Source organism: Callorhinchus milii, unplaced genomic scaffold (assembly GCF_018977255.1).
Source record: "Callorhinchus milii isolate IMCB2004 unplaced genomic scaffold, IMCB_Cmil_1.0 Scaffold3, whole genome shotgun sequence".
In the NCBI taxonomy this organism is placed as follows: Eukaryota; Metazoa; Chordata; class Chondrichthyes; order Chimaeriformes; family Callorhinchidae; genus Callorhinchus; species Callorhinchus milii.
In genome coordinates, this window is record NW_024704744.1 from 49,066,891 (window position 1) to 49,089,758 (window position 22,868).

At 40.6% G+C, this 22,868-nt stretch overlaps 1 protein-coding gene across 1 annotated transcript; it reads left to right on the forward strand.

The window, feature by feature from the left end:
* Positions 1-6,067: 6,067 nt before the first annotated feature.
* On the forward strand, positions 6,068-21,751 carry gpr63 (G protein-coupled receptor 63). The gene is made up of 2 exons (XM_007892932.2): positions 6,068-6,220; positions 20,288-21,751. The coding sequence occupies exon 2, from the start codon at positions 20,454-20,456 to the stop codon at positions 21,702-21,704; it is 1,251 nt and encodes a 416-aa protein (XP_007891123.1). The 5' UTR covers positions 6,068-6,220; positions 20,288-20,453; the 3' UTR covers positions 21,705-21,751.
* Positions 21,752-22,868: the final 1,117 nt, after the last annotated feature.

The window sequence follows — 22,868 nt, forward strand, 5'->3', positions numbered from 1 at the left end:
TTTTTACTTTGAATTGTATTCTCTGAGTATGCAATCTATTCGCAGGTCTTCCATTTTACATATTAAAGATTTCAGCTTTATAATAATAATTCTTGGTATCTATGGTGTGCAGAATTTGTGGAGCCTAAGAATCTGCTCATCAGAAGTTGGCATTCACCAGATTTCATGTTACTTGAGCTCTGATTGCCAGTACAAATAGGATTTTGAAGCAACCATGTTCATTCCTTGCAATATAGAGCCTTATTATGTCAGAAAGAAGTCTCAAAGCGCTTTACTGGAATTACTGTGAAATAGATTAACTATAATTGTAGGAAAACACGGCAGCACAATTGTCCACAGCAATGTTCCACAAACAGCCATGAAATGAATGACCAATTTTATTTGGGGAAACCTCCTTCTTTTTTTCAATAGTGCCATAGGATCTTAATGTCCACCTGAACAGGCAGACGGAACCTCAGTTTAACGTCTCGTCCAAAGGACGGCATCTCTGACAATGCAACACCCCCCCAGTGCTGGATTGCTAGTTCTTTAAATTGGTTACATCAGTCAACCTTTTGCCACAATGGTAGATTTCAAGGCCTGGAAGAATGCTGGGCTCTATGAAGAACTTGCCAGGCAACATCTGGAATTTGAAAACTAGGCATAGGGATATTAGTTGCTTTATCGCTTGCGTTGTCCAAACATTGAGGCAGGAATAAATGAGGCAAGCATAATGCTGGTCTAAGTTGCCAAAATAGAGCCCCAGAAGTCCTTCTCCAGCCATTCAGTACTCTGGTCAGGCCACACCTGGATATAGTTTTGGTTTCTGTGAAGTAAGGGGATTGTCCAGGCAATAGGCAGTGACAAGGAGAACAGCAAGGGTGATCATCAATGTTAGAGGGATGAACCGTGAAGAATGACTATGCAGGCTATGGATTTTTAGCCTAAGGTAACCTTAGAGAGGAATAAAAGTTGCAAAATGGGATTGAGAACAACATGTCAAGGTAATAATAATCCTTGCATTTGATATACGCCTTATCTTGTCTTTGAGACATTTCAAAGCTCTTCACAGAATATACTGTAAAGTGAATTGACTGTAACTTTTGAAGTTGAAACTCGGCCGCCAATTGTGCACAGCAGTGTCCCAAAAACAGTTGTGGATTGAGTGACCAATTCATAATTTTTTTTAAGGAATTATTACCCCTGGAAAAAAGATCTGCCAATTGTCTAACAACCGGGTTCCTACTTACTGCTAGGTAAACAGAGGCGTGTGGAGTAAGGAAACAACATTTCGCCCTGCCAGGAATTGAGAATTCCTCTCACTTGTGAGGAAGTGCTCTAACCAATGAGCTACAGGACTCCAAGCAACACGTAGCAAAAGTTAGCAACTCAAGAGGATTCAGCTTCAGGATTACACAGCAATTTCATTGATGCTATAATTTTCGTTGTTGCTGATAATAAAGCGCTACTTTTCAGTGCTGCGTCCTCATGATGCAGACTTAACGTGTGTAAAATAACAGAACCTATTCCAGGCAGCAGACTGGAGAAGTACCTGTATGGCAAAGAAAACTTTGGGTACTGGTGGAAATATTTTGTTGTTGTCATTCTTTAATTCTGAGTGGAAATGGTACCCGAGTTCTGAATTTGTTTATGGTAGACTCATTTGTTCTCTTTTACCTTCTGCTACCCAACCTGTCTTTGCCCTCTCCGTGTTGAATTGACTTCTACAATGTGTCCTAGTATTCAAGTGTTTCCAGGAGTGTATTGTGTACATATGTGGGTTGGTGAAAACTAATTAGAGTATATAAAAGACCTGTTTACTAGATCTTTCCTTACCTTGGTAATCGTGTCATTATAATGATGAGCGAAATTGTCATGTGGGAATACTACAGCATAGCAGATGCCGTTAGGGGAATTTGTTCCTTCAGTACATGTTGTGAGTTGGAGTCTCTTATGTACCCGCTATATAATGCATAATCACAATAACTTACCCTGCACATCCTGTCTTTTCAAAATGAGTTTAAGACTTCCTCTCATATGCAAAATTGAATGTTGTAAAACCGTTCTCTGTGTCCTACCTTCAAAAGGCCATTGAATCTTTGGCATGAGTTCAGAGATCAGAAAGTGAGAGAAGTGAGAGAAGGGTAATCCCAGTAGTTAGGATTTCTATGAATAGAGACCACAAAAACACAACGTTATTGAAACTAACTTCTTTAAGGGGTGTCATGAGCATAGCCATATGCAACAACAACAACAAGATTCCATTTATAGAGCGCCTTTCACCTCGGGAGGATGTCCGAAAGCGCTGGTCAGTTGGGTCAGGACCCGAGCAGGGGGGAAATGGTCAGGGTGAGGGGAGGGAAGGGAGGGAGCGAGGAGGGGGTAGAGAGTTGAGAGGGGAGCTGAAGGCACGGTCAAAGAGAAAGGTCTTGAGACCGGCCTTGAAGGAGGAAAGGGAGGAATGGCCTTGTAGGTGAGGATGAGGATCTTGAATTCGATCCTCTGGGGGATGGGGAGCCAGTGGAGGCGAGCGAGGGTGGGAGTGATGTGGTCCCGAAGCCTGGTGCGGGACAGTACACGAGCTGCAGAGTTCTGAATGACCTGCAGCTTGTGGAGGGAGGTGGCGGGAAGGCCGACGAAGAGAGAGTTCCCATAGTCCAGCCTTGAGGTGATAAAGGCGTGGACCAGAGTTTCAGCAGCGTGAGGGGTGAGGTAATGCCATAGTCTGGCGATGTTTCGGAGGTGATGGAAGGCGGTGCCAGTTGTGGTGCGGATATGAGGAAGAAAGGACAGCTCAGGGTCGAACAGAACCCCGAGGTTCCTGACTGGCTTTGAGAGGTGGAGAGTGCAGCCTTGGATGCTGATGGTGTCAGCGCCTGAGGTGCGGAGGCGCTGACGTGAGCCAATCAGGAGGGCCTCGGTTTTTCGCACGTTGAGCTGAAGAAAGTTGTCTCTCGTCCAGGACTCGATGTCGGACAGGCAGGCTGTCAGGACATCGGTGGTCGTGGAGTTGAGAGTAGAGGAGGAAAGGTAGAGTTGGGTGTCATCCGCATACATGTGGAAGTTAACCCCATGTCTGCGGATGATGTCACCGAGGGGGAGCATATAGAGGGTGAAGAGGAGGGGACCGAGGACAGAGCCCTGAGGGACACCGCACGAGACAGTGCGAGGGCCGGAGGAAAAGCCGTTTGTGGAAACAAAATGAAGACGGTGGGAGAGGTAATAATAATAATAATAATAATCCTTGCATTTGATATAGCGCTTTTCACGTCGGGAGGACGTCCCAAAGCGCTTCACAGAACACACTGTTAAGTGAATTGACTGTATATTTGTGGGCAAACGCGGCAGCCAATTGCGCACAGAAATGTCCCACAAACAGTTGTAGATTGAAAATGACCAATTTATTATTGTTTTTGGAGGGATTATTATTAGGTGTGTGGAGTAAGGAAACTTGCCCAAGGTTTCGCCCGGCCTGGAATTGAACCCAGGTCTCTCACTTGCAACTAACCACTGAGCTACAGGACTCCACATAGGTACAATCTAAACCACTCAAAGACAGGGCCTTGAAGGTTGAGGTGGGAGGACAAGCGGTGGAGGAGGATAGCATGGTCGACCGTATCGAATGCTGCCGATAGGTCAAGGAGGACGAGGAGGCAGAGGGAGCCCTGGTCGCAGATGGTCAAGATGTCATTGGTGACCTTGACCAGGGCAGTTTCTGTGCTATGGGCAGCACGGAAACCCGACTGAAGGGATTTGAATAATGCATGGGTGGAGAGGAAAGAGCGCAGCTGGGAGGCGACAACTCTTTCAAGGACCTTGGACAGGAAGGGGTGGTTGGAGATTGGCCGGTAGCTTGAGAGCATCAAGGGAGGATTTCAAATCTCGTAGAAATTGTTTTTCTACAATCTCATTTCCATTTATTTTTCTACTCACAATTATGCAGAAAATGTGGAGATAGTCGCTATTATGTTGAGTGCTTTCTCTCAACTTGTTCCTCGTTCAGAACTAGGGTGTTTCGCCCACAAATATATGGTCAATTCACTTTACAATCTATTCTGTGAAGCGCTTTGAGATGTCGAGAGGACGTGAAAAGTGCTATATCAAATGCAAGGATTATTATTATTATACAACTACATTACTAGCATCTTGGAGTGGAATCTAATGGAGTCCTGTAGCTCAGTGGTAAGAGTACTCACCTTGCAAGCGAGAGACCTAGGTTCTATTCCTGGCAGGGCGAAATGTTGGCCAAGTTTCCTTAGTCCACACGCCTCTGTTTAACTAGCAGTAAGTAGGAACCCGGTTGAAAGTGGATTGGTGGATCGCTTTTCCGGGGATAATAATCCCTAAAAAAAATAATAATTTGGTCACTCAAACCATGACTGTTTGTGGGACACTGCTGTGAGCAATTGGCTGAGTGTCTGAAAGCTTGCCCGCCGATGGTGGACAGCAGAGATGTGAAGCATGTCAGTGTTTGCTCAGGGGAGGGAGCAGCTGAGGCAGTAGGGTTGCAGAGTGGGGGCGAGACTGCAAGTATTTAGAAGTGAGGACAAGAATCTTGAACAGAGGGGGCTGGGAAGTCGGTGGAGTCGAGCAAGAAAGCGGGTGGTGGGATTGTTGAGCCCGGTGTGGGAGAGGACACAGGCTGCAGAGTTCTGGATATTTTGAAGTTGGGGAGTCTGGTGAGCAGTGAATTTCAGCAGTTGAGTGAAACCAGGAAAGGATAGAGCAATACAGGTGTGGCATAGAAAAGATAAGGTGGAGAAGGATGGAGTGGTCAACAGTATCAAAGATGGCAGAGAAGTAAGGTCAAGGAGGAATTGGCAGTTCTGGCGTTTATTGCAGATGGAGAGAACATTGTTGGTGACTTTGACCAAAATAATAACCTTAATAATATTATACCAAGATATTGTATTAGTCTTAAGAGTTTACATTATTTAACACCTTCCACACTACTTCAAGAGAGTTGGGAAGTGTAAAAGTATTTTGCCAGCCTCTACAGGCTTAGCTGGTGCTGACAAAAATGGATGGTAGAACCTCTGGTTCTTGTAATGTAGTTGAGTCAGCTGCCTCTGGAAACACCACCAACAAATTACATTTGTATAGCACCTTTCACGTCAGCAGAATGTACCAAAGCATTGAGACTAACATCACCAGTAAAATAAGTGGCTTTGATCTTGGTTTCATACAGTAATATTATTTTTTTACATTTATTTTAGTACAGACATCATTAGTGATATTATAGTACTCTTGGCTGAGAGCAGCTAATAATGTGCTGCTTTTTATTTGAAACAAACCCAATACCCCTTTAAAAACAAGATTCAGTGTCGAACTTTTTTTTGAGAAAAATCAAATTAGTGTTTCTTTGTGTTTTTTTTNAAAATATGCAGAGCCAGGAATCATTGCATATTTTTCATTTATATCCAGAAGCCCTTATTCAGGGAGGGAGGTGCTCAGCAGTGTGGAATATTATTGTACAAACAGTTTGTGCTGTTGGAACTCACATTAAGTGAGTCAGTGCTGTGCAACAACTGTGAAGATTCTTAAAAGTCTGTATGTACCTCATGTGAATGGTTAGAAGATACTGCAGAGCAGAGTGAAAATCACACCACAACATGAGCAGTGACATAGATGGTTAACTCTCCAAATAGCTGGAAGAACAAAATGTGCGATATAAGATTATCTGATCTGTATCTCTTGGAAAGCTTACGACTAATTGTAGAATCTGAAAGCAAATATAATGTCTTCAGTGACTTCCATAATTTCTTCCTCGTCAGGTGACCAAATTTATGTTTCAACAACAACAAGTTACATTTGTATAGCGGCTTTCACGTTGGGAGGATGCCCAAGGTACTTTTAGTTTTGAAACCTGATTTTTTTTAATCCCCCACTCCAGAGTTGGATCCTTTACAGGCAGCATCTATGCTGACTGAGATTTTAACCAGCATTCTCTTTGAAAAATCTCTGCTGGTCCTGTAATAAATGTAAACTGAGTGTTTCCCTCCCTGCAGAGAAGCCTACGAAGTAAAATACAAACGTCTAAGAGAGATCTTTTCGGTCAATTTTTCCCTGTTTGTTTTCTCCTCCAGGCGCCGATGTTTGTTAGAAAAAGGCTCCAGCAGCCCAAAAGTAATTTGCTCAAGGGACCATTCTTCATGCCCAAGAGACAGCGCGTGACAGCAACCTGTTTGACTGCGACAGACATTGCAACTCGATAATGCATTTCAAAGGGACATTTTTTGAGGTATATATGATGCTTAAAACATGCTTTCTATGTTTAAAAAGATAGAAAACGTGGAAACAAAAAGCATCGGACATGGAATGTGAATCCAGAACAATTTACTCAGATATACCAAGACAGCAGAAAAAAGAGCAAAGGTTCAGGGTTAGCTAAGGGCAGGTATAGAACACTAGAAAGTACAGTATTTCTTTACATGGAGTATAATCAACAGATGGAAATTGTTACCGATATAAAACATTTTGAAGTGGTTACTGGGGGACAAAAGCTCCACTGCAACATATAGCTACCAAGCCCTAAGTAAAATTCAAAATATGGTACATTTGGTCCAGCTTTCATTGGAATCCAATTCTAAGGTCCTTTCCTGAATTTTCTAGAAAGGTTTGATACCTGTTTAAGACGTGGCCATGGATTTTATGTAGTTATTTTATGGTTCTCTGCCTTAAGTGAAGTATAGTCTTTCACAAAATTTAAGGCAATTTGTGGGGGGAGGAGAAGATGGAAATTGAGACCCCATTGTGCATTAGTAATACAATTGCACAGAATGTTACAGCACAGAAACAAGCCATTCAGCTCAAAATCACTGCATCAGTTTTTATATTCCAATCCTCCTAATCCCCTCTCACACACCCCTCTACTCAAGAATAAGACAAAATGAAGGAATAATTGAATAAATGGCAACTGCATTTCAGTATTTAAATCTTGTATTGGAATTAATGACAAAAGTATTGTTTCTTTGTTGTAAAAGAAGAGAATTAGGAGAGAATCCAGATTGAAAAACAATATTTGTTCAGGTAGTCCCACAATTTGAACTACAAAGCTACCCACACGCAACTGGCATACATTATTTATTGCGATAGCTTTGAAAGTGGAGATGAAAGCTTCAACAAGGAATATTTTAGGGAAAATAAACATCTGTGTACTGGTACCTGATTGAAATTAGTGCTTGATGTGCTTTGTGTTTGTACCTAGGCACAACCACAAATTGCATTTATATTGTGCCTTTCACATTGGGAAGATGTCCCAAGGTGCTGGACAGTTGAGGGTTTACACCCGAGCTGGGAGTGGATTCGAGAGGGGTAGGGGGTGTTGTGAGGTGGGTGGGGGGAATTGACTGAAGGCACAGTGAAACAGGAAGGTCTTGAGATGGACTATCAAGGAGGTGAGGGAAGGGTCCAGGCAAAGGGACACCATGATGGAGTTACAGCGAGTGGGGGTGAGCAGGGCGGGGGACGTGAAACAGGCCTGTGCCTACCAAACGGAGGAATAAACCATTTTCCTCACCTTAACCATTTTCCTTTACATTTTTAGGTTGGTGATCATTATTGTTGAACAGGTAACTGTCCTGCTATGTCATGGAAATTTTTCTTCTCTTTAAACAGGTCATCTGGTGGTCAAATCTGTTTTGACTCCTTTTAGCATTTTAAATGTTCCAAGTGCTAATGTTCCAAGTGCTTGGGTATACACGTTAGATTGTTTGTGAACCTGTCAGTAGTTGGCACAAATCAGTGTGAATTGATGTGTTTAATGGGATGCTGAATTTGTATGTGTTATGTATATACTTGGACGTGGCTAAAAATGTCACTTGAGTCTTCAAATAGTGATAGCACCAAGCTACATCATTTTCGCTGAATTGATCACTGCTGTACATATTTGATGTTTCTGAATTCAATGCTAAATCAAGATTATCTATTCCTTGAATACATTTATGATTATTTTGCGCAGTGGTGGGAAGAATTAAAAAGGAGATGGGTTACTTCTTAGAGAAGTCAATGATGTGGAAATCTCTCATTGGAAGTTAATGATGGATTGATTTAACTTTTTGGTCTGGTATTTAGTTTCTGTAAACATTTCTAATTCCAGTTGAGGTTATTATAAAGCCATTGTGGAAGGAACAGGAAGGGTGAAGGCTCGTGTGGAGTATAAACACCAACATGGACTAGCTGGGTCAAATAGTCTTTCACCTTGCTAAAACATTTTATGCAATTACTTTCCACTGAGAACAATGAATATGTAGAATAGACTACCCAGGACAGTGTTGCAATTATAATGCTGGCATTTGATATGAAACCTGTAATGTTGAAATGTCTTCACCACTTCACAGAATTTCTGTAAAGTGTAGTGACTTTATTTTAGGTGAACTGCAAGTTCCCACCTCCTCCAAAACTGCTGTTACCACCCATCTTCTGGGGGAAAACTCACCCTCAACCTATCCTTGCACCCATCCTACTTCTAACCTGCCTTTCCTCTCCAGGATACAGAAGGGAGTTGTTTTCCAGCTTCACTGTTTCCTTTCCCAGCACTACCTGCATGAACCCCTTCAATCCGGTCTCTGCCTAACCCACAGGGCTACAACTGCTCTGGTCAAAATCACTGAGATTATTTCTGTTTGTCATTAGGGCTCTCTCTGCCTTCTTGTTCTCCTTTATCTCTCTTTATCTGCTGCCTTAAACACTGTTAATCGAGCTATCCTTCTCTACCGCCTCTCCTCTCAGCTCCACCCTCATGATTCTGTCCTATCCTGGTTTCACTCATGCTTATTCCAATATATCCACTTAATCTCTTCAGATGGTTTCTGATTTATTTATCTGAGCAGACAGATGGGATCTTGGTATAGCACCTCAATGGTAGGAAGATTGTGTCAACAAATCCAGCGAGGGATTGTGTATCTTTTGGGAAAGAAATTGATCGAGGGGTATGAAAGTTGGATTGGAGTAAGATTTATTTTTATGATGACCTACAGTTTTTTTCCCAAAGCTGTACATTACTATGTTCTTACAATACATGCTGCAAGGGAGAGTATAATTTCAATTCCATGATTTTGACTTCTCTCTGTTGTAAACTAAAAAACCATTAAAATTCTGTTCTGTTCACTTTTTGAACTGTGAATCAATTTTTGTAATAAAATTAGCATTGTAATTTCCAATCCTCTGTCATTGTATATTATAATTAATGTTTTCCTATCTATAGAATGAAATTCCATTTAGGGCAAACACATTATTTTCCACTGCTTAGCAACATATAGATTTTAAATATTCTTCCTTCCTTTCATCTTCTGTGTTATAAACACAATGTGAATTTGTGTAGCAGTGATTGTCGTGAACCGCTGGAGGGGAAGAGAGGAGAAGAGAAAGGTAGCTACACAAATGCTTTCTCTTCTCTTCCCCTCCCCCAAAAAATCTGTTTGATGTGCTATGAGGCTTTTATGTTTTGCTGCTTTAATACGACTATTTAGAATTTCCTTTAACGTAGGTTAAAAATTGTGAAATGCAATGTAATAATTCTCAAATTGTCAAATTCTGATCAAGCCAATCGATAACTAGAAGTTGCCTCTGGGTGTGAATCTCTTCTCCCCCAGCCCCCACCCCCCCTCCCAAAAAAAAAACTCTCTAGACAAGAGGAAAGACTAAAGTCAATTCAAATCTTTTGGCAATCACATTCAAGTTGTTCTTCAGCGCTCCAAGATGCTATCTTGCGTGAAGAGTGTCTATAAATATTAGTTGATGTATTTCAGTGCTGTTTCGCTGGAGAATTGCAAGTTAAACATTTTAACGTAAGTGAGAATTATAATGCTTCATGTCACAATTTTCACCCAGAGAAGGTTGAAGAGGAATGGATTATGGAGAAATTGTCTTTCAGTGACGAACTTATGAATTAGGTCTAAAATTTACTTTGTAACAACCCACTCTCTCTCATCCCCTTCTCCGCCACGCTATCTGGAAAATGATGTGCAGCAGGCTTTATCCAGGAAATATTCATTTGCTGTGGCATCATTTACTGACTGTTTCTGGCAGGGAAAGATGAGCTGGTAACTCAGGAGGCATAAGTAAATGCACAAAATGTACTGTGCACAGACAGCTGAGAAAACATTATAGTAATTAAATGTCATGAAATGTGAGTCATATGAAGAAAATAGTCCTTTCTCCACAGAACCTTTTCTGTTGGGTTTAAATCCCACTTAGATATTTTACCACCATTTAGCACAATGAATACAGTTTGATATCTTTTACAAATACATCATTGTAATTGATAATTGTACATTTTATGATGGCGCTTATCTCTGCAACAAGGCCCTTCCCTTTTCTTCCTTTGGCCTCTCAGGTCTGGCCATTCAGTGCCTAGGAATGTTGGAGTTTCAAAGATCCTTCAATCACAGAAATAGATGCTTCCTCAAATTCAACAAAAAGTACGACTGCATTTTTTCACCCCTCCCAATTTTTACAGGAAAAGTGTTCATATCAGCAGAGCAGTAACTTTTTGTATACGGCATTACTGTAATTTCTGTAGGAATGAAAGCGCTCGTCTTACATAATTAATAATAATAATCCTTGCATTTGATATAGCCCTTTTCACATCTTCTAGACGTCCCAAAGCGCTTAGGAAGTAAGTCAAATTGTTGGGAGAGGTGCTCAAAAGCAGTCAATTGTCAAGCATACCAGTTGCCCCCTATAATGAACTTCAGGGAAACGGACAGAATATAAAATCTTTATTGAACTCGAATAAATGCCAGAGAAAAATTGCAATTTTTAAAAATGTTTTATTAAAATGGTTTATTAATTTTAGGTTAATTTTAGTGTTTATTCTTTTTCCTTTGTACCTATTTTCTGAACATCTGCTTGTGTATTTTTTCTTTGTTGTTCCATCTGTTTGCAATTTGAGTACATCAATGAAATGGAACTTAATTATGAGGAAAATGCTAGACTGATGACAATAAACCCAATGTGTGTCATGTTGAAATTGGGATGTGTTTCTTTGAAATGTAATCTTATTAATACGACTGGAAAATTATGGTTACTATAATTAATGTGACCTTCAAAGTGGTTTTAACTAACTTGATAAATCTGTGTCAAATAATAAATTTACAGATTAAAAAGGAAATCTTTGTTTGAAAATGTTTTTTCCCCCATCTCTATCAGCCATCCCGTATAGCACTTCCAAAATGGGGATTTTTTCTCCCTTGATTTGTCTGTTCACGTCATCGGGCAGTCTCAAAGTGCTTCAGAGTATATATTGTAAAGTGAATTGACTATTTGTGGATGAAACACAGCAGCCAATTGTGCACAAACTGTCCCACAAACAGTCGTGGATTGAGTGACAAAATTTCATTTTCTTTTTGGAGGGATTATCAACCCCAGAAAGCGATCTGCCAAACGACTAACAACTGGATTCCTACTTACTCCTAGGTAAACAGAGCTGTATGGAGTAAGGAAGCTTTCTGAAGGCTTTGCTCTGCCCAGGAATCGAACCCGGGCCCTTGATAGATTCATACAAAATTAGTTTATGTGACATCTCATCTTTAAGATTTTTAAAAAAAATTAAGTTGCAATACCATGTTTATTGTTAGTAAGAACTCTTATGTAAACTTTCAGATACTGAAGAGGTGACTTGCACAGTTGATTGTCACTACTCTAGTCACCTTTGACATGTGTATTTGGATGGGATGAAAGACTCTTTTCTCGTGATAGTAATGAGCTAAATCAGCTTTTTAGCCCACTAACGTATAAACACATTGTTTATTGCATCAGCCTCCCCAGAAATGAACAACAGGCAAGCAGATTCTGCTTCTCAGATAGGTCCTGTTGCTCAGTGGTTAGAGCACTTCCCTCGGAAGCGAGAGACCTGGGTTTGATTCCCGGCAGGATGAAACATATAAGTAAATTTCCTTACTCCACAGGCCTCTGTTTACCTAGCAGTAAGTAGAAACACGGTTGTTAGTCAATTGGAGGATCGGCTTTTCTGGGGGTAATAATTCCTTAAAAAAAAATTAAACAGGTCGCTCAATCCAATCCAACGTCAGCAAGACCGAGGCTTTCCTGATTGGCTTGCGCCAGTGCCTCTGCACCTCAGCATCAGTATCCAAGGATGCATGCTCAACCTTGCCAAGCCAGTCAGGAACCTCGGGGTCTTTTTCGACCCTCAACTGTCCTTTCTCCCCCACATCCGTGCCATAACCCGCTCTGCCTTCCCTCACCTCCGCAACATTGCCCGACTCCATCACTACCTCACCTCTCAGCCGCCGAAACCTTCTTACATGCCTTCATTACAACCAGGCTTGACTATACCAATGCCCTGCTTGTCAGCCTTCCCAACTCTTCCCTCCACAAGCTGCAGATCATCCAGAGCTCTGCAGCTCGTGTCCTCTCCCACGCCAGGCTCCGCGACCCCATCACGCCCACCCTCACCTAGCTCCACCAGCTCCCCCATCCCTCAGAGGATAGAGTTCAAAATTCCCGTCCTCACTTTCAAGGCCTCCATGGCCTTGCCTCCTCCTACCTCTCTGACCTACTAAACCCTCATCAACCGGTTTGCTCCCTCCACTCAGCAGACTGTGGCTTGCTCCATGTCCCCCGCCCACCATCAGCAGTTGGGCCTTCAGCCTCTCTGCCCCACCCACTGGAAGTCCATCACATATTCCCTTTGCCTCGCCCCCTCCTTTGCCTCATTCAAGGCACGCCTCAAGACCCTCCTCTTCGACCGTGACTTCAACCACCCTCGTACCCTCTCTGCCTCCACCCTCCCTGATCCCAACCCACCCCACTCCCTGCTTGGGCCCTAATCCCTGACTGCTGACCGTTCAGCACCTTGGGATGCCCTCCTGACGTGAAAGGTGCTTTACAAATGTTAGATTGTATTGTATATTCTGTGAAATGCTTTGAGACATCCCAAAGACGTGATAAGGCGCTATATCAAATGCAAGGATTATTATTATTTTTGTATAAGCACTTTGAACTGGCTTCAACATAAAATGTGTTATATCAACTGGAAGGATTATTATTATTATTATTAACTTTGCATGTCTGTCAGAGTCTGTTTTTTAAAAAAAATGTTTATGAAGTGGAGATGTCATACTAATTCGTTGGACCCTGCTGTTTGAATGAATACTATTAACGAATGTTGTTGAAATGATGTCTTGCAGTAGTATACGTAATGCTGTGAGGTGGCACAAATTAGACAAATGATTTCCTAGGATAGATACTCTCTAATCTCAATATCAGTCTAATCCGACACTCGAATACAGTGCTGGGTTAATTGGCATTGTTGTAGGTACTGTTCTTTGGAGACGGTTAACTGAGGAGCCAACTGCTTGTTCAGGTGGGCATTAAAGATCCCATGGCACTATTCAAAAGAAGAAGTGAGTTTCTCTTAGTGCCCTGGCCAACAATCACCCAAAATAAAATTGCTTGTTCACTTCATTGCTGTGAAACATTGCTGTGAAAAAATTGCCTGTCATGGTCGCCTACAAAATACCCAGTCAGTCCACATTACAGTATATTCTGTGAAGCCCATTGAGACATCCTTCTAATGTAAAAATTGCTATGTCAAATGCACGGTTTATAGAATTATTACACAAATCACATCATTAATTTATTTAGTTTGCTTACACATAAACACTTGGCAGTGAAAATCATGTGCAGTTTTGATGATATGATGAGACACTATGTCAAATGGAATTTTAAAAAATGTTATAATCAGTGGAAGCCAGTTAAGGTGGACACATCGGGGCTGGCCATTTTGTCCGGCTTAATCGGTGTCAGAGGTTAACCAAAGTTCCATTGCCTCTTCCCGCCCAGCAGCGGAGCGGCGGCTCCGAGGTGATTGACAGTCTTAGAGCCGCTTGTGACTAGATGGGCACTCCCAACCGTTCACAAGCGGCTCCAGCTGCCAATCAATCGAGATTTGACTCCTCCCATTCTCTCCCTTGTTTCTCCCCCCGTCCCCGATTAACAAACCAACTCCAGCCACGTGTAAATGCCTGGAGTCCGCTGTCAATCAATCGCAATGTGACTCCTCCCATCGCTATCCTGGAGCTGCTCGAAGCACAGAAGGTGCGAGTGAGTACATTCATCGGCGACCAGCACAGCATTTTGTCCGGATTAACCGAATTGTTGTACGAATTAACCGGCATATTTAAATTGGGTGAGAATATAAATGAATCGGGGCCAGGCGTTTTGCCCAATTGTCTGAGGTTAACCAGCATCCGGTTAAAGCGGCTTCCATTGTAGTTTCTATTTTGTTAATACTAAATGTCTAAATCAAATTATCTAGAATTCAGGATTTATTGCTAGATGAACATCAAGACGTCTGGAAGATCTTGGTGGAGAGAAGATATCGTAGTATTTGTGGCTGAAGTAAATTTGTCCTTTTTAAGCTACCATGGACACAAATTTCACCTGGGTCAAACAGCATTTTAAGAAGCCAATTGCATAGAAGCTACTGAAAGCTTAGTGGTTTGAGAAAACCAATTTTGAAAGTGGAGATACGGTGTACTTTTCTGAAAGGAATCAAAACTACACAGAAGAATTTCTGTGATGAGGTACTTCATTAAAATACACGATCACCTGTATCAATTATACGTTTTGGGGTGTTGGTTTCGCGATTTATTTTCCACCGAAATAAAAATGGATGTGCCCACTACATTGTTGCTTCAAATGCCAGCCAGCTCGCAGGAAACCAAAATGGCCACATGCTCAGCATGCAGGAAGTAACATCAGGGGTGAGCTAATGACCTGTAGGTTGGCCATTTTGGCTTTTTGCGTGCTAGTCCGCATTTGGCGTGGGAATGCAGTCAACTGTCATTCTGCACATGAGTAGTGACTGCTGACTTGGATTCATGCTCCATAGTGCTAGGTTGAGCTATACTACACCATGCACTGCTTGTTCTACCATATGATGACCTATCCTGATTTAAGTAATAACTAAATGATGCACCGACAATTTCAAGAACTGAGCTTCTACCTTGTCATAAAGACTTCAAAGCTGTGGACACAAAAGGGGATTCAATCTGGTATCTTTGTACCAGGCAGGTATTGTTCTCCAGGGATGCAGTGGGTGATTGTCTTTTTTGTTGCTTGTTTTTTTTCTTTAAGTTGCTTGTTCCTGGGAATTGTTTTCTCTTTTTGCATGTCATAGAACAGCATGTTCTTAAATGGAACTGAAAGTTGGCTCGTATCAACCAGTTGTTTGCCTGTAAATTGTTTTGTTTAATATCTAAATGAGTTATTAGTCACCAGCAAATATGCATTGAGATCTAAAATCTATTCTGTTTCGTCTGAACTTGGATGTGATGAATTTAATTGTGAGACGTTTATTTTTATTTTTGATGTTGAATGGAAGGAGGAAATTATTTATAGATTGTGTTTGCACATGAATAATATTTGCCCTGTGTTTTTTCCTCCAGATATTTCTTCCATTGATTATAGTGGTTAACATTCATGGAGTTGGGGGGGGGAAACTGGGAGGGAAACTCGGACGGCAGCAGTGGCCATGTGAACATTTGCTTGGATGTAACATTTGTCTGCTGAACCCACTGGGGTTATCAAATAACATGGACTCTCAGTTGATTTAGGTCTCTGTCCATCTCAAAGGTAGATTTGCTGAATATTAAAAAAAAATTGGTAGCTGGAGGAGGGAATGGGAATGAATTTGCATAGCAAAATTTTAGTTTTACTGATGGCAGGTTGAACACATTTATTGGTAAAATTATCTTTTGAAATCTACAGATCAGCAACTAAAAATAAGCTATATCAGCTGAGCAGAAATGTAATGATTTGGTTTTATATTGCTGGTTACTCACATAGCAATAGGGCAGCTTTGTCATGCTAGTTGATATTGGATATTCTCTCTCTTAACTGATGCAACAGCTGCTATGAATCATTTCTGAACTCCTTTCCTCTGCCCTTTGTTCAGGCACCAGGAATCTCAAATTTCACAAATGCTTTTGGAGGTTGTAAGTTCTTGTGCACAAAAACAACAACTTGCATTTATATTTAATGTCTAAATTAAATATTATACATAATATAATACAGTGGTAGGGGAGAAGTGACCATAGGGACAGTTGAAAAGGTAGGTTTTCAGGTGGGATTTAAAGATAAAGAAGGGGGCAAGGCAGAGAGATTCAGGCAGGGCATTCCAGAGATTAGGGGCATGGTGGATGAAAGTGACACCAATGGCACTGAGGGGTTGAGGGACACACAGCAGGCCTGTGTTAGCTAAGCAAAGGGTCAGGCAGAGGAGTGGGGTACAATCAGGCCAGAGGTAGGGAGGGTCTACTGTGAAGGGATTTGTATGTGAAGGTGAGCATCCTGAAGCCAATCCACTTGGAGTGATTTTTTATTTGCACAACTGTAGTGATTTTTCTCAACTTCACCTCAGGTACAGTACTGCCACTGTTAGGACTTTAAAGAAAACAGCTACCATTTATACTCTTTTTTTTTTGGTTGGCCTGTGTCCTGTGGGTTATTCTTTTTATGGTTGGATTTAGCTTTGCTTCTCTTTTTGTCCCTATTGTTACCTTTCTGGTGCTTCCATCCTCCCTGTTGCTTTCTATTCTCGTAGAATCGTATGGAGCTCCCTGGCTATATGGACCAGTATTCAAATTTAGCCGGTGATACCCATATCTAATTGACTGCAGTACTAATGCTGCTAACTCTCTAGTTGTATCTCTTTCATGAGATGCAACTCTAATGTCTTATATACTATCTTGCGCTTGCAGTGTTTACAGTACCTTTTAGTTTTGTTAGTGCGGTTTACCTTGTGACACATGTAGTTAGAGATTAAATTATCCAGCTTGCAAATTTTTTTTGGAGTCATTGTCATTTATTTAATTTTGCTAAAATGATTATAAGAAACCTGTTAGACTACTTTCCTTGCAAAAGAATGATGCTGGGTTTTTACTATATTGTAAGACTTGGCTCTTTCCATTCACTTGTGTATGGCTGCTGGAGCAACAATTATAAGAGTTACAATTATAATTTGCGGAGTCCTGTACCTCAGTGGTTAGAGCACTTGCCTTGCAAGCGAGAGACATGGGTTTGATTCCTGGCAGGGCGAAACATTGGGCAAGTTTCCTTACTCCACACGCCTCTGTTTACCTAGCAGTAAGTAGGAACAGTAAATAGGAACCCGGTTGTTAGTTGATTGGCTGGTCGCTTTTCTGGGGATAATAATTCCTTCAAAAAAAAGAATAATAAATTGGTCACTTCAATCCACAACTGTTTGTGGGACACAGCTGTGCGCAATTGGCTGCCCACAAAATATACAGTCAATTCACTTTGCACTATATTCTGAAGTGCTTTGAGATGTCTCGAAGACGTGATAAGGCCCTATATCAAATGCAAGGATTATTATTATTATTAAGAGCATGTTGAAGATTTTGTTGTGAATCACTTGTTCATTTATGTGCAATATTCTTGCTTGCCTCTTGATACTTACTGGTGTATCCTTCAGTATAATGTAAAATGGTGTGGATCGATCAAAGGAAATATCTCTGAAATGACGACTTTATGGAAAATGTATTTCATAACATAGAGTGCAGTGCATTGGTATTCCAGTGCTCTTGTGTGGGACAAAATGCTCCATACAATAAGCTCTGATATTGAACAAAAGACAAATTTCCAGTGACTTCTGTTTTTATTTCTGGTGTTGAACATTTCACTGAGCAAGTAACTGAGGAAGCTAGACACTTGAGAAGAAAGGAGTGAAATTCAGAATGCAAATAACCCAGGACTATTCTTGGAAAACTTTTAATGGCTTCATGCAGCCAAGGCAGAGAATTTGAAAGGTTTTTTGCCTCCTTTCATACCATTGTTAAATATAATAGAATTTATATTTTCACGTCGGGAGGACGCAAAGTGGGGTGGGAGCTGAAGAGGGTGAGGAAATGTGCGGGTAGAGAGGTAAGTATTGAGGTATGCTTTCAACATAAGGAGGAAAGGGGGAACGAGTCACAGAGACTCTGGAATGGAGTTCCAGAAAGCGAGTGTATAATGGCTGAAAGTTCATCCGCAGATGATGGAGTGTATGGGGCAGGGGACATGAAGCAGGCTGATATGTTGTTAGGGAAGGAAGTTGGTTTGGCAAGTCAAAGGTGTATTCATGGAAATTGTTGTTTAAAAGTTTTTTTTTAAATCCTCTGTTTTGCCGCACAGTGCCAACGTGGAAATGCACAATTTCAGATCCATGGCTTCCTCTCCTACAAACAAGGTTCTTTAATCCTGAATTGACTACAAAGGATTGAACATGTACAATCCTAACAGATAAAGACTTGAAATTAGCAGAAGCTGACTTTACCACCATGCTATGTAGAGACTGTTCAAACTTGCTTATGGATTGCTAATGGATTACAAAACAACCTGCGATGTTAGAGTTAGCAGTGCAAATGTAATTGAACATTAGAACCTTTCAGGGAGGTCTAGGAGGACTACTCTACAGTAACATTACCAAGGAAACCTGTATTGCTACACACATTTATGAAGTGCCTTTTGATTTTGTGGGTTGTCTTTTTGAATTTTTTTGTGAATAGAATATATGATTGGATGTAGAGACCAGTGGGCTAAAATACGAGGGAGGGGGTATGCAGTTGTTGTAGTTGTTGACTTGCTTTTTGTTATTTATTATTATGATAGATGCATATACTAAGCTTATTTTAGCCTGATATATTACAATACCAACTTGCATTTGTACAGTGCCTTTCATGTCGGGAGTTCATCCCAAGGCACTGGACAGTCAGGCATTTGGACCTGAACAGAGTATTGGGTCAGGAGGGGTGGAGGCTAGGGAGGGTATTTTGATGACCGAAGGTGTGATCGACAAGGAGGGTCGTTGAGACGTGCCTTGAAGGAGGCAAGGGAGGGAACAAGGCAAGGTACTGTGGGATGGAGTTCCAAAGGGTGAAGGCAGAGAGGCTGAAGACCGACTGCAAGATGGTGGGGACTGGGCGGGGGTCAGGAAGCAGGCTGGAGCCTGCTGAGCAGAGAGAGCGGAGGGAAAGAACAGGTTGATATGAATACAGATATGAGAAAGATGTGCACATTCAAATCAAAATAATTTAGGTGCTATACAGAATTTAGTGTTTGTCATGTAAATACATAATGCAGATCCTATTAGATATTGATAATTCTCATGAAAGATGAATGCATTGTGTTATTTTTTAATGAAATAGCTCTACATATATGTGTTGCCTTACTTTATACTGCTGTATGTTCAAGCTTGTTACTGAAGTATGATGTTGTGAAGCAGTAAGATACTTCATAGTGATTTTGAAAGCAGGTGCTGTTTTGTTTACCAGCTCCTCTTAGTCCCAGTACACAGCTTTAAAGGTTGTTTATATAATGCCAATTAAATGAAAGTGTCTTGTTAAGAAAATGAGCTGATTAATGGTGCAGTTTATCCTATATAATTACATGATTAATGTGAGTTATCACCAGCTATTACAATCATAAATCAGCTCTGAACATTTGCCCAATTAATATACAAGGTGCGAATATGGGAACATGCAACATTTTAGTGGTGGCAGATATTTAGGCTCATTAAAAAAACTGAAGTGTTCTCTGTGTTTGTAAGAAAAAAAAGTTGATAGTATGATGGAACAGCGCACCTTATCCTTGCATACCAAACAAATGTGTGGGTGGAGGTTGTTTTGCATATTTGCATTTTGCAAACTTAGACTATCCATCTGCTTTGTAGTACTATTTGTAGTTACAAATTTTGGCAATCAGTTTGTAAGAAAGTAACTCAAAATGTGCAAAATTCAGATTTAATTTTTCATTTCATTTTTTGAGATGCCCTACAAATTTCGCTGAGTGGTCAGGGAGGGTAGGGCTTTTGATATCCCTATAACCCCCTGATTGAAGAAATGTTTTCTAGCAAAAATTCTAAAGTGAAAGCTAAACCATTTTGAGATTGTCTCCTTATTCTCGACTCCCCTCTTAGAGAAATGAGTTGTTCTGCAACAACTGGAACTAATTATTTAATTTTCTTAAAGTCTCAGTCAGATCCCTTAAGCTATTTGTTTCCTTTATTTTTATTATCTCCTCATGTGAAATCATTTCTTGCAGGGGAGGACAATTATTGCTGCAGAGTTATTTTTTTCTGCTAAGTGTTGGTAATGATTTTGATGTTATAATCCTTTGAAACTTGGTGGGTTAGATGATAAAGAATGTGGTCAGACACAATTGGATTTGATACTTTTGGGGAGTGTTTCAGTCCCTTTGTAGTTGTGATCTTAAGGTTAATGCAAGGTGTAAGGTCATAAAAAGATCAATAAATTTATCTTTTTTTCTTCCTTTTTTTCAGATTATGAAACCATGAAATCCACTGCTATTATAATCAGAGTAGAAGGTAACAGCCACAACTCCTCAAAGAATCTATTGCCATGGCCAACATGTAATTGCCATTAACTTTATCTTCTCAGACAGTAAAGGAGGATAACTTTTATTTTGCCAATGGTTCCAGTATAATCATGGTTTATACCGCCCTTTTGACTGATACGCATGCAGGGACCTCCAATGGCACATTTGTTCACTCCGAACATGCCTATTTCAACTCTACAGCGCACCCAGTAGTTTGGAATGGGATGGAGCTATCTGTGGCTGAAGGATCTGTCACATACAAGACAACAGAAAGAAATTCCATTGGAAACAGCACAGCAGTTCCTTCTCAGTCAGACTTTGGCGAAATAGGCCTGCCTCTGCAGGTTATCCTTTCTGCATCAATGGTAGTAATAGCTTTAATTTCTTTCCTAGGAAATCTTATTGTCTGCCTCATGGTCTATCAGAAGGCAGCTATGCGATCAGCAATTAACATCCTCCTGGCAAGTTTAGCATTTGCTGACATGATGCTTTCAGTATTGAATATGCCTTTTGCCCTAGTAACTGTCAATACTACCCGCTGGATCTTTGGAGATGTCTTTTGCAGGGTGTCTGCCATGTTCTTCTGGCTTTTTCTGATGGAAGGGGTAGTTATTTTACTTATTATTAGCGTTGATCGTTTTCTCATTATAGTTCAAAGACAGGACAAACTGAACCCTCACCGCGCTAAGTTGTTTATTGCCATCTCTTGGGGTGTGTCATTTTGCATGGCCTTTCCACTTGCAGCTGGTAGCCCAGATCTGCAGGTGCCACCTCATGCTCCACAGTGTGTATTTGGCTACTCCACAAACCCTGGCTATCGGGCTTATGTTCTATTGATAATGGTTGTCTTCTTCTTCATCCCATTCATGCTCATGCTGTACTCTTTCATGGGAATCCTCAACACTGTCCGCCACAATGCAATTCGTATCCATAGCAGCTCAGATAGTATATGTTTGGGCCAAGCAAGTAAACTTGGTCTCATGAGCCTACAGAGACCGTACCAGCTAAGCATAGATCTGAGCTTCAAAACTCGTGCCTTCACCACCATCCTGATACTGTTTGTTGTCTTCACCTGCTGCACAGCACCATTCACCACATACAGTCTTGTTTCTACATTCAACCGACGTTTTTACCATAAACCCAATTTCTTTGAGATAAGCACATGGCTCCTTTGGTTAAGCTACCTCAAATCTGCACTTAACCCATTAATTTACTATTGGAGGATTAAAAAATTCCGGGATGCTTGCTTAGAACTGTTGCCAAAAACTTTTAAGTTCTTGCCTCAACTGCCTGGACGTACAAGGAGGCGAATTCGGCCAAGTGCCATTTACGTTTGCGGAGAACATCGGTCTGTTGTGTAAGACTGGAGCTGTTAAGTTTTTAAAAATGTGTACATTTTATTATTTTCAGAGAAGGATTTTTGCTTTAAACATTGCCATCATGTGACTGGCCAATTGCTTAAATGGTGTTCTTGCCTTCCATTTCTCCTCTTTCATCCTCCAAAAGTGGATTCAATTGTAATTTTAAATACATTTCAAATGCAGCTGCACTGTAGTTGGGAACAGTTGCAAATTTGTTTTTATAATGTAAATTTGAAAATGACATCTGTAAATTTTTTACCTTTTTGGATATTTTGTAAATGTCTGGGTCAGTTGCCATGCTTCAAATCTTGTGATTTTAATTGACCACTGGTCTAACGCTGCTAATTTTAGTGAAAATGTGCAATTCTGTGTTGTGTTCTGACCACTAAATGAAATTGACCATTATCGACAAACTAATTAAGCACAATTATTCTCTCAGGCTAGCCACAAGTTACAAGCGAATCCCGTACATTTAATGATATATGGATGGTTCCTTTTGGCATAAGTAGATACTTAATGGGTATTACTCTTACTTTTCATTGCCGTAAAAGGAATAATACTGGTTCACAATGTAACGGTAGTTGTGAAAGAATGTTATTGATCAAATTGCATCAAAAATGACATCCATCCAATAATTTATCCAGGGCTTTTTAAAGTAACTGAAGCATTATTTGTGTACGTGCTTCCTGATTTCCTGATCAGGCTATGGAATTAGCAGTTCCAATCTTAGCCTTTAATGCATGCAGAATACATCATGGAGGGTACTGTAATATTCGCTACTTAAATTTGTTTATCATTTCCAACGAGAGTTAACATTTTAACAAAGAACATTTTATCAATGTAACTATTCATTGCCTTTGTATACAGTTGTGTATTTATCAATAACCATAGTCTGAAGATTGTTATAAATATGTTATTTTGAGAGCCCTGAAACAAATTTAGAATGCAAAAGGATTAGAGAGGTGAAAACTGCAAAATTTCATAACCAATTTAATATGATCAGGTTAGAAATATCGCAATTTCAGCGTATTTATCAACTGTTATCAGGTGGGAACAGTCTTTCTTCAAATTTGATGCACCCTAATTTTCCCTACAAATTTCAATGTGTCATTGTTCATTGAAATCACAGAGAGTAGGATTTCACTACCATTTCAAGGGATACCA

Coding starts and splice junctions, on each gene's coding strand:
- gpr63 (XM_007892932.2), top strand. CDS start 20,454: ATGGTTTATACCGCCCTTTTGACTGATACGCATGCAGGGACCTCCAAT.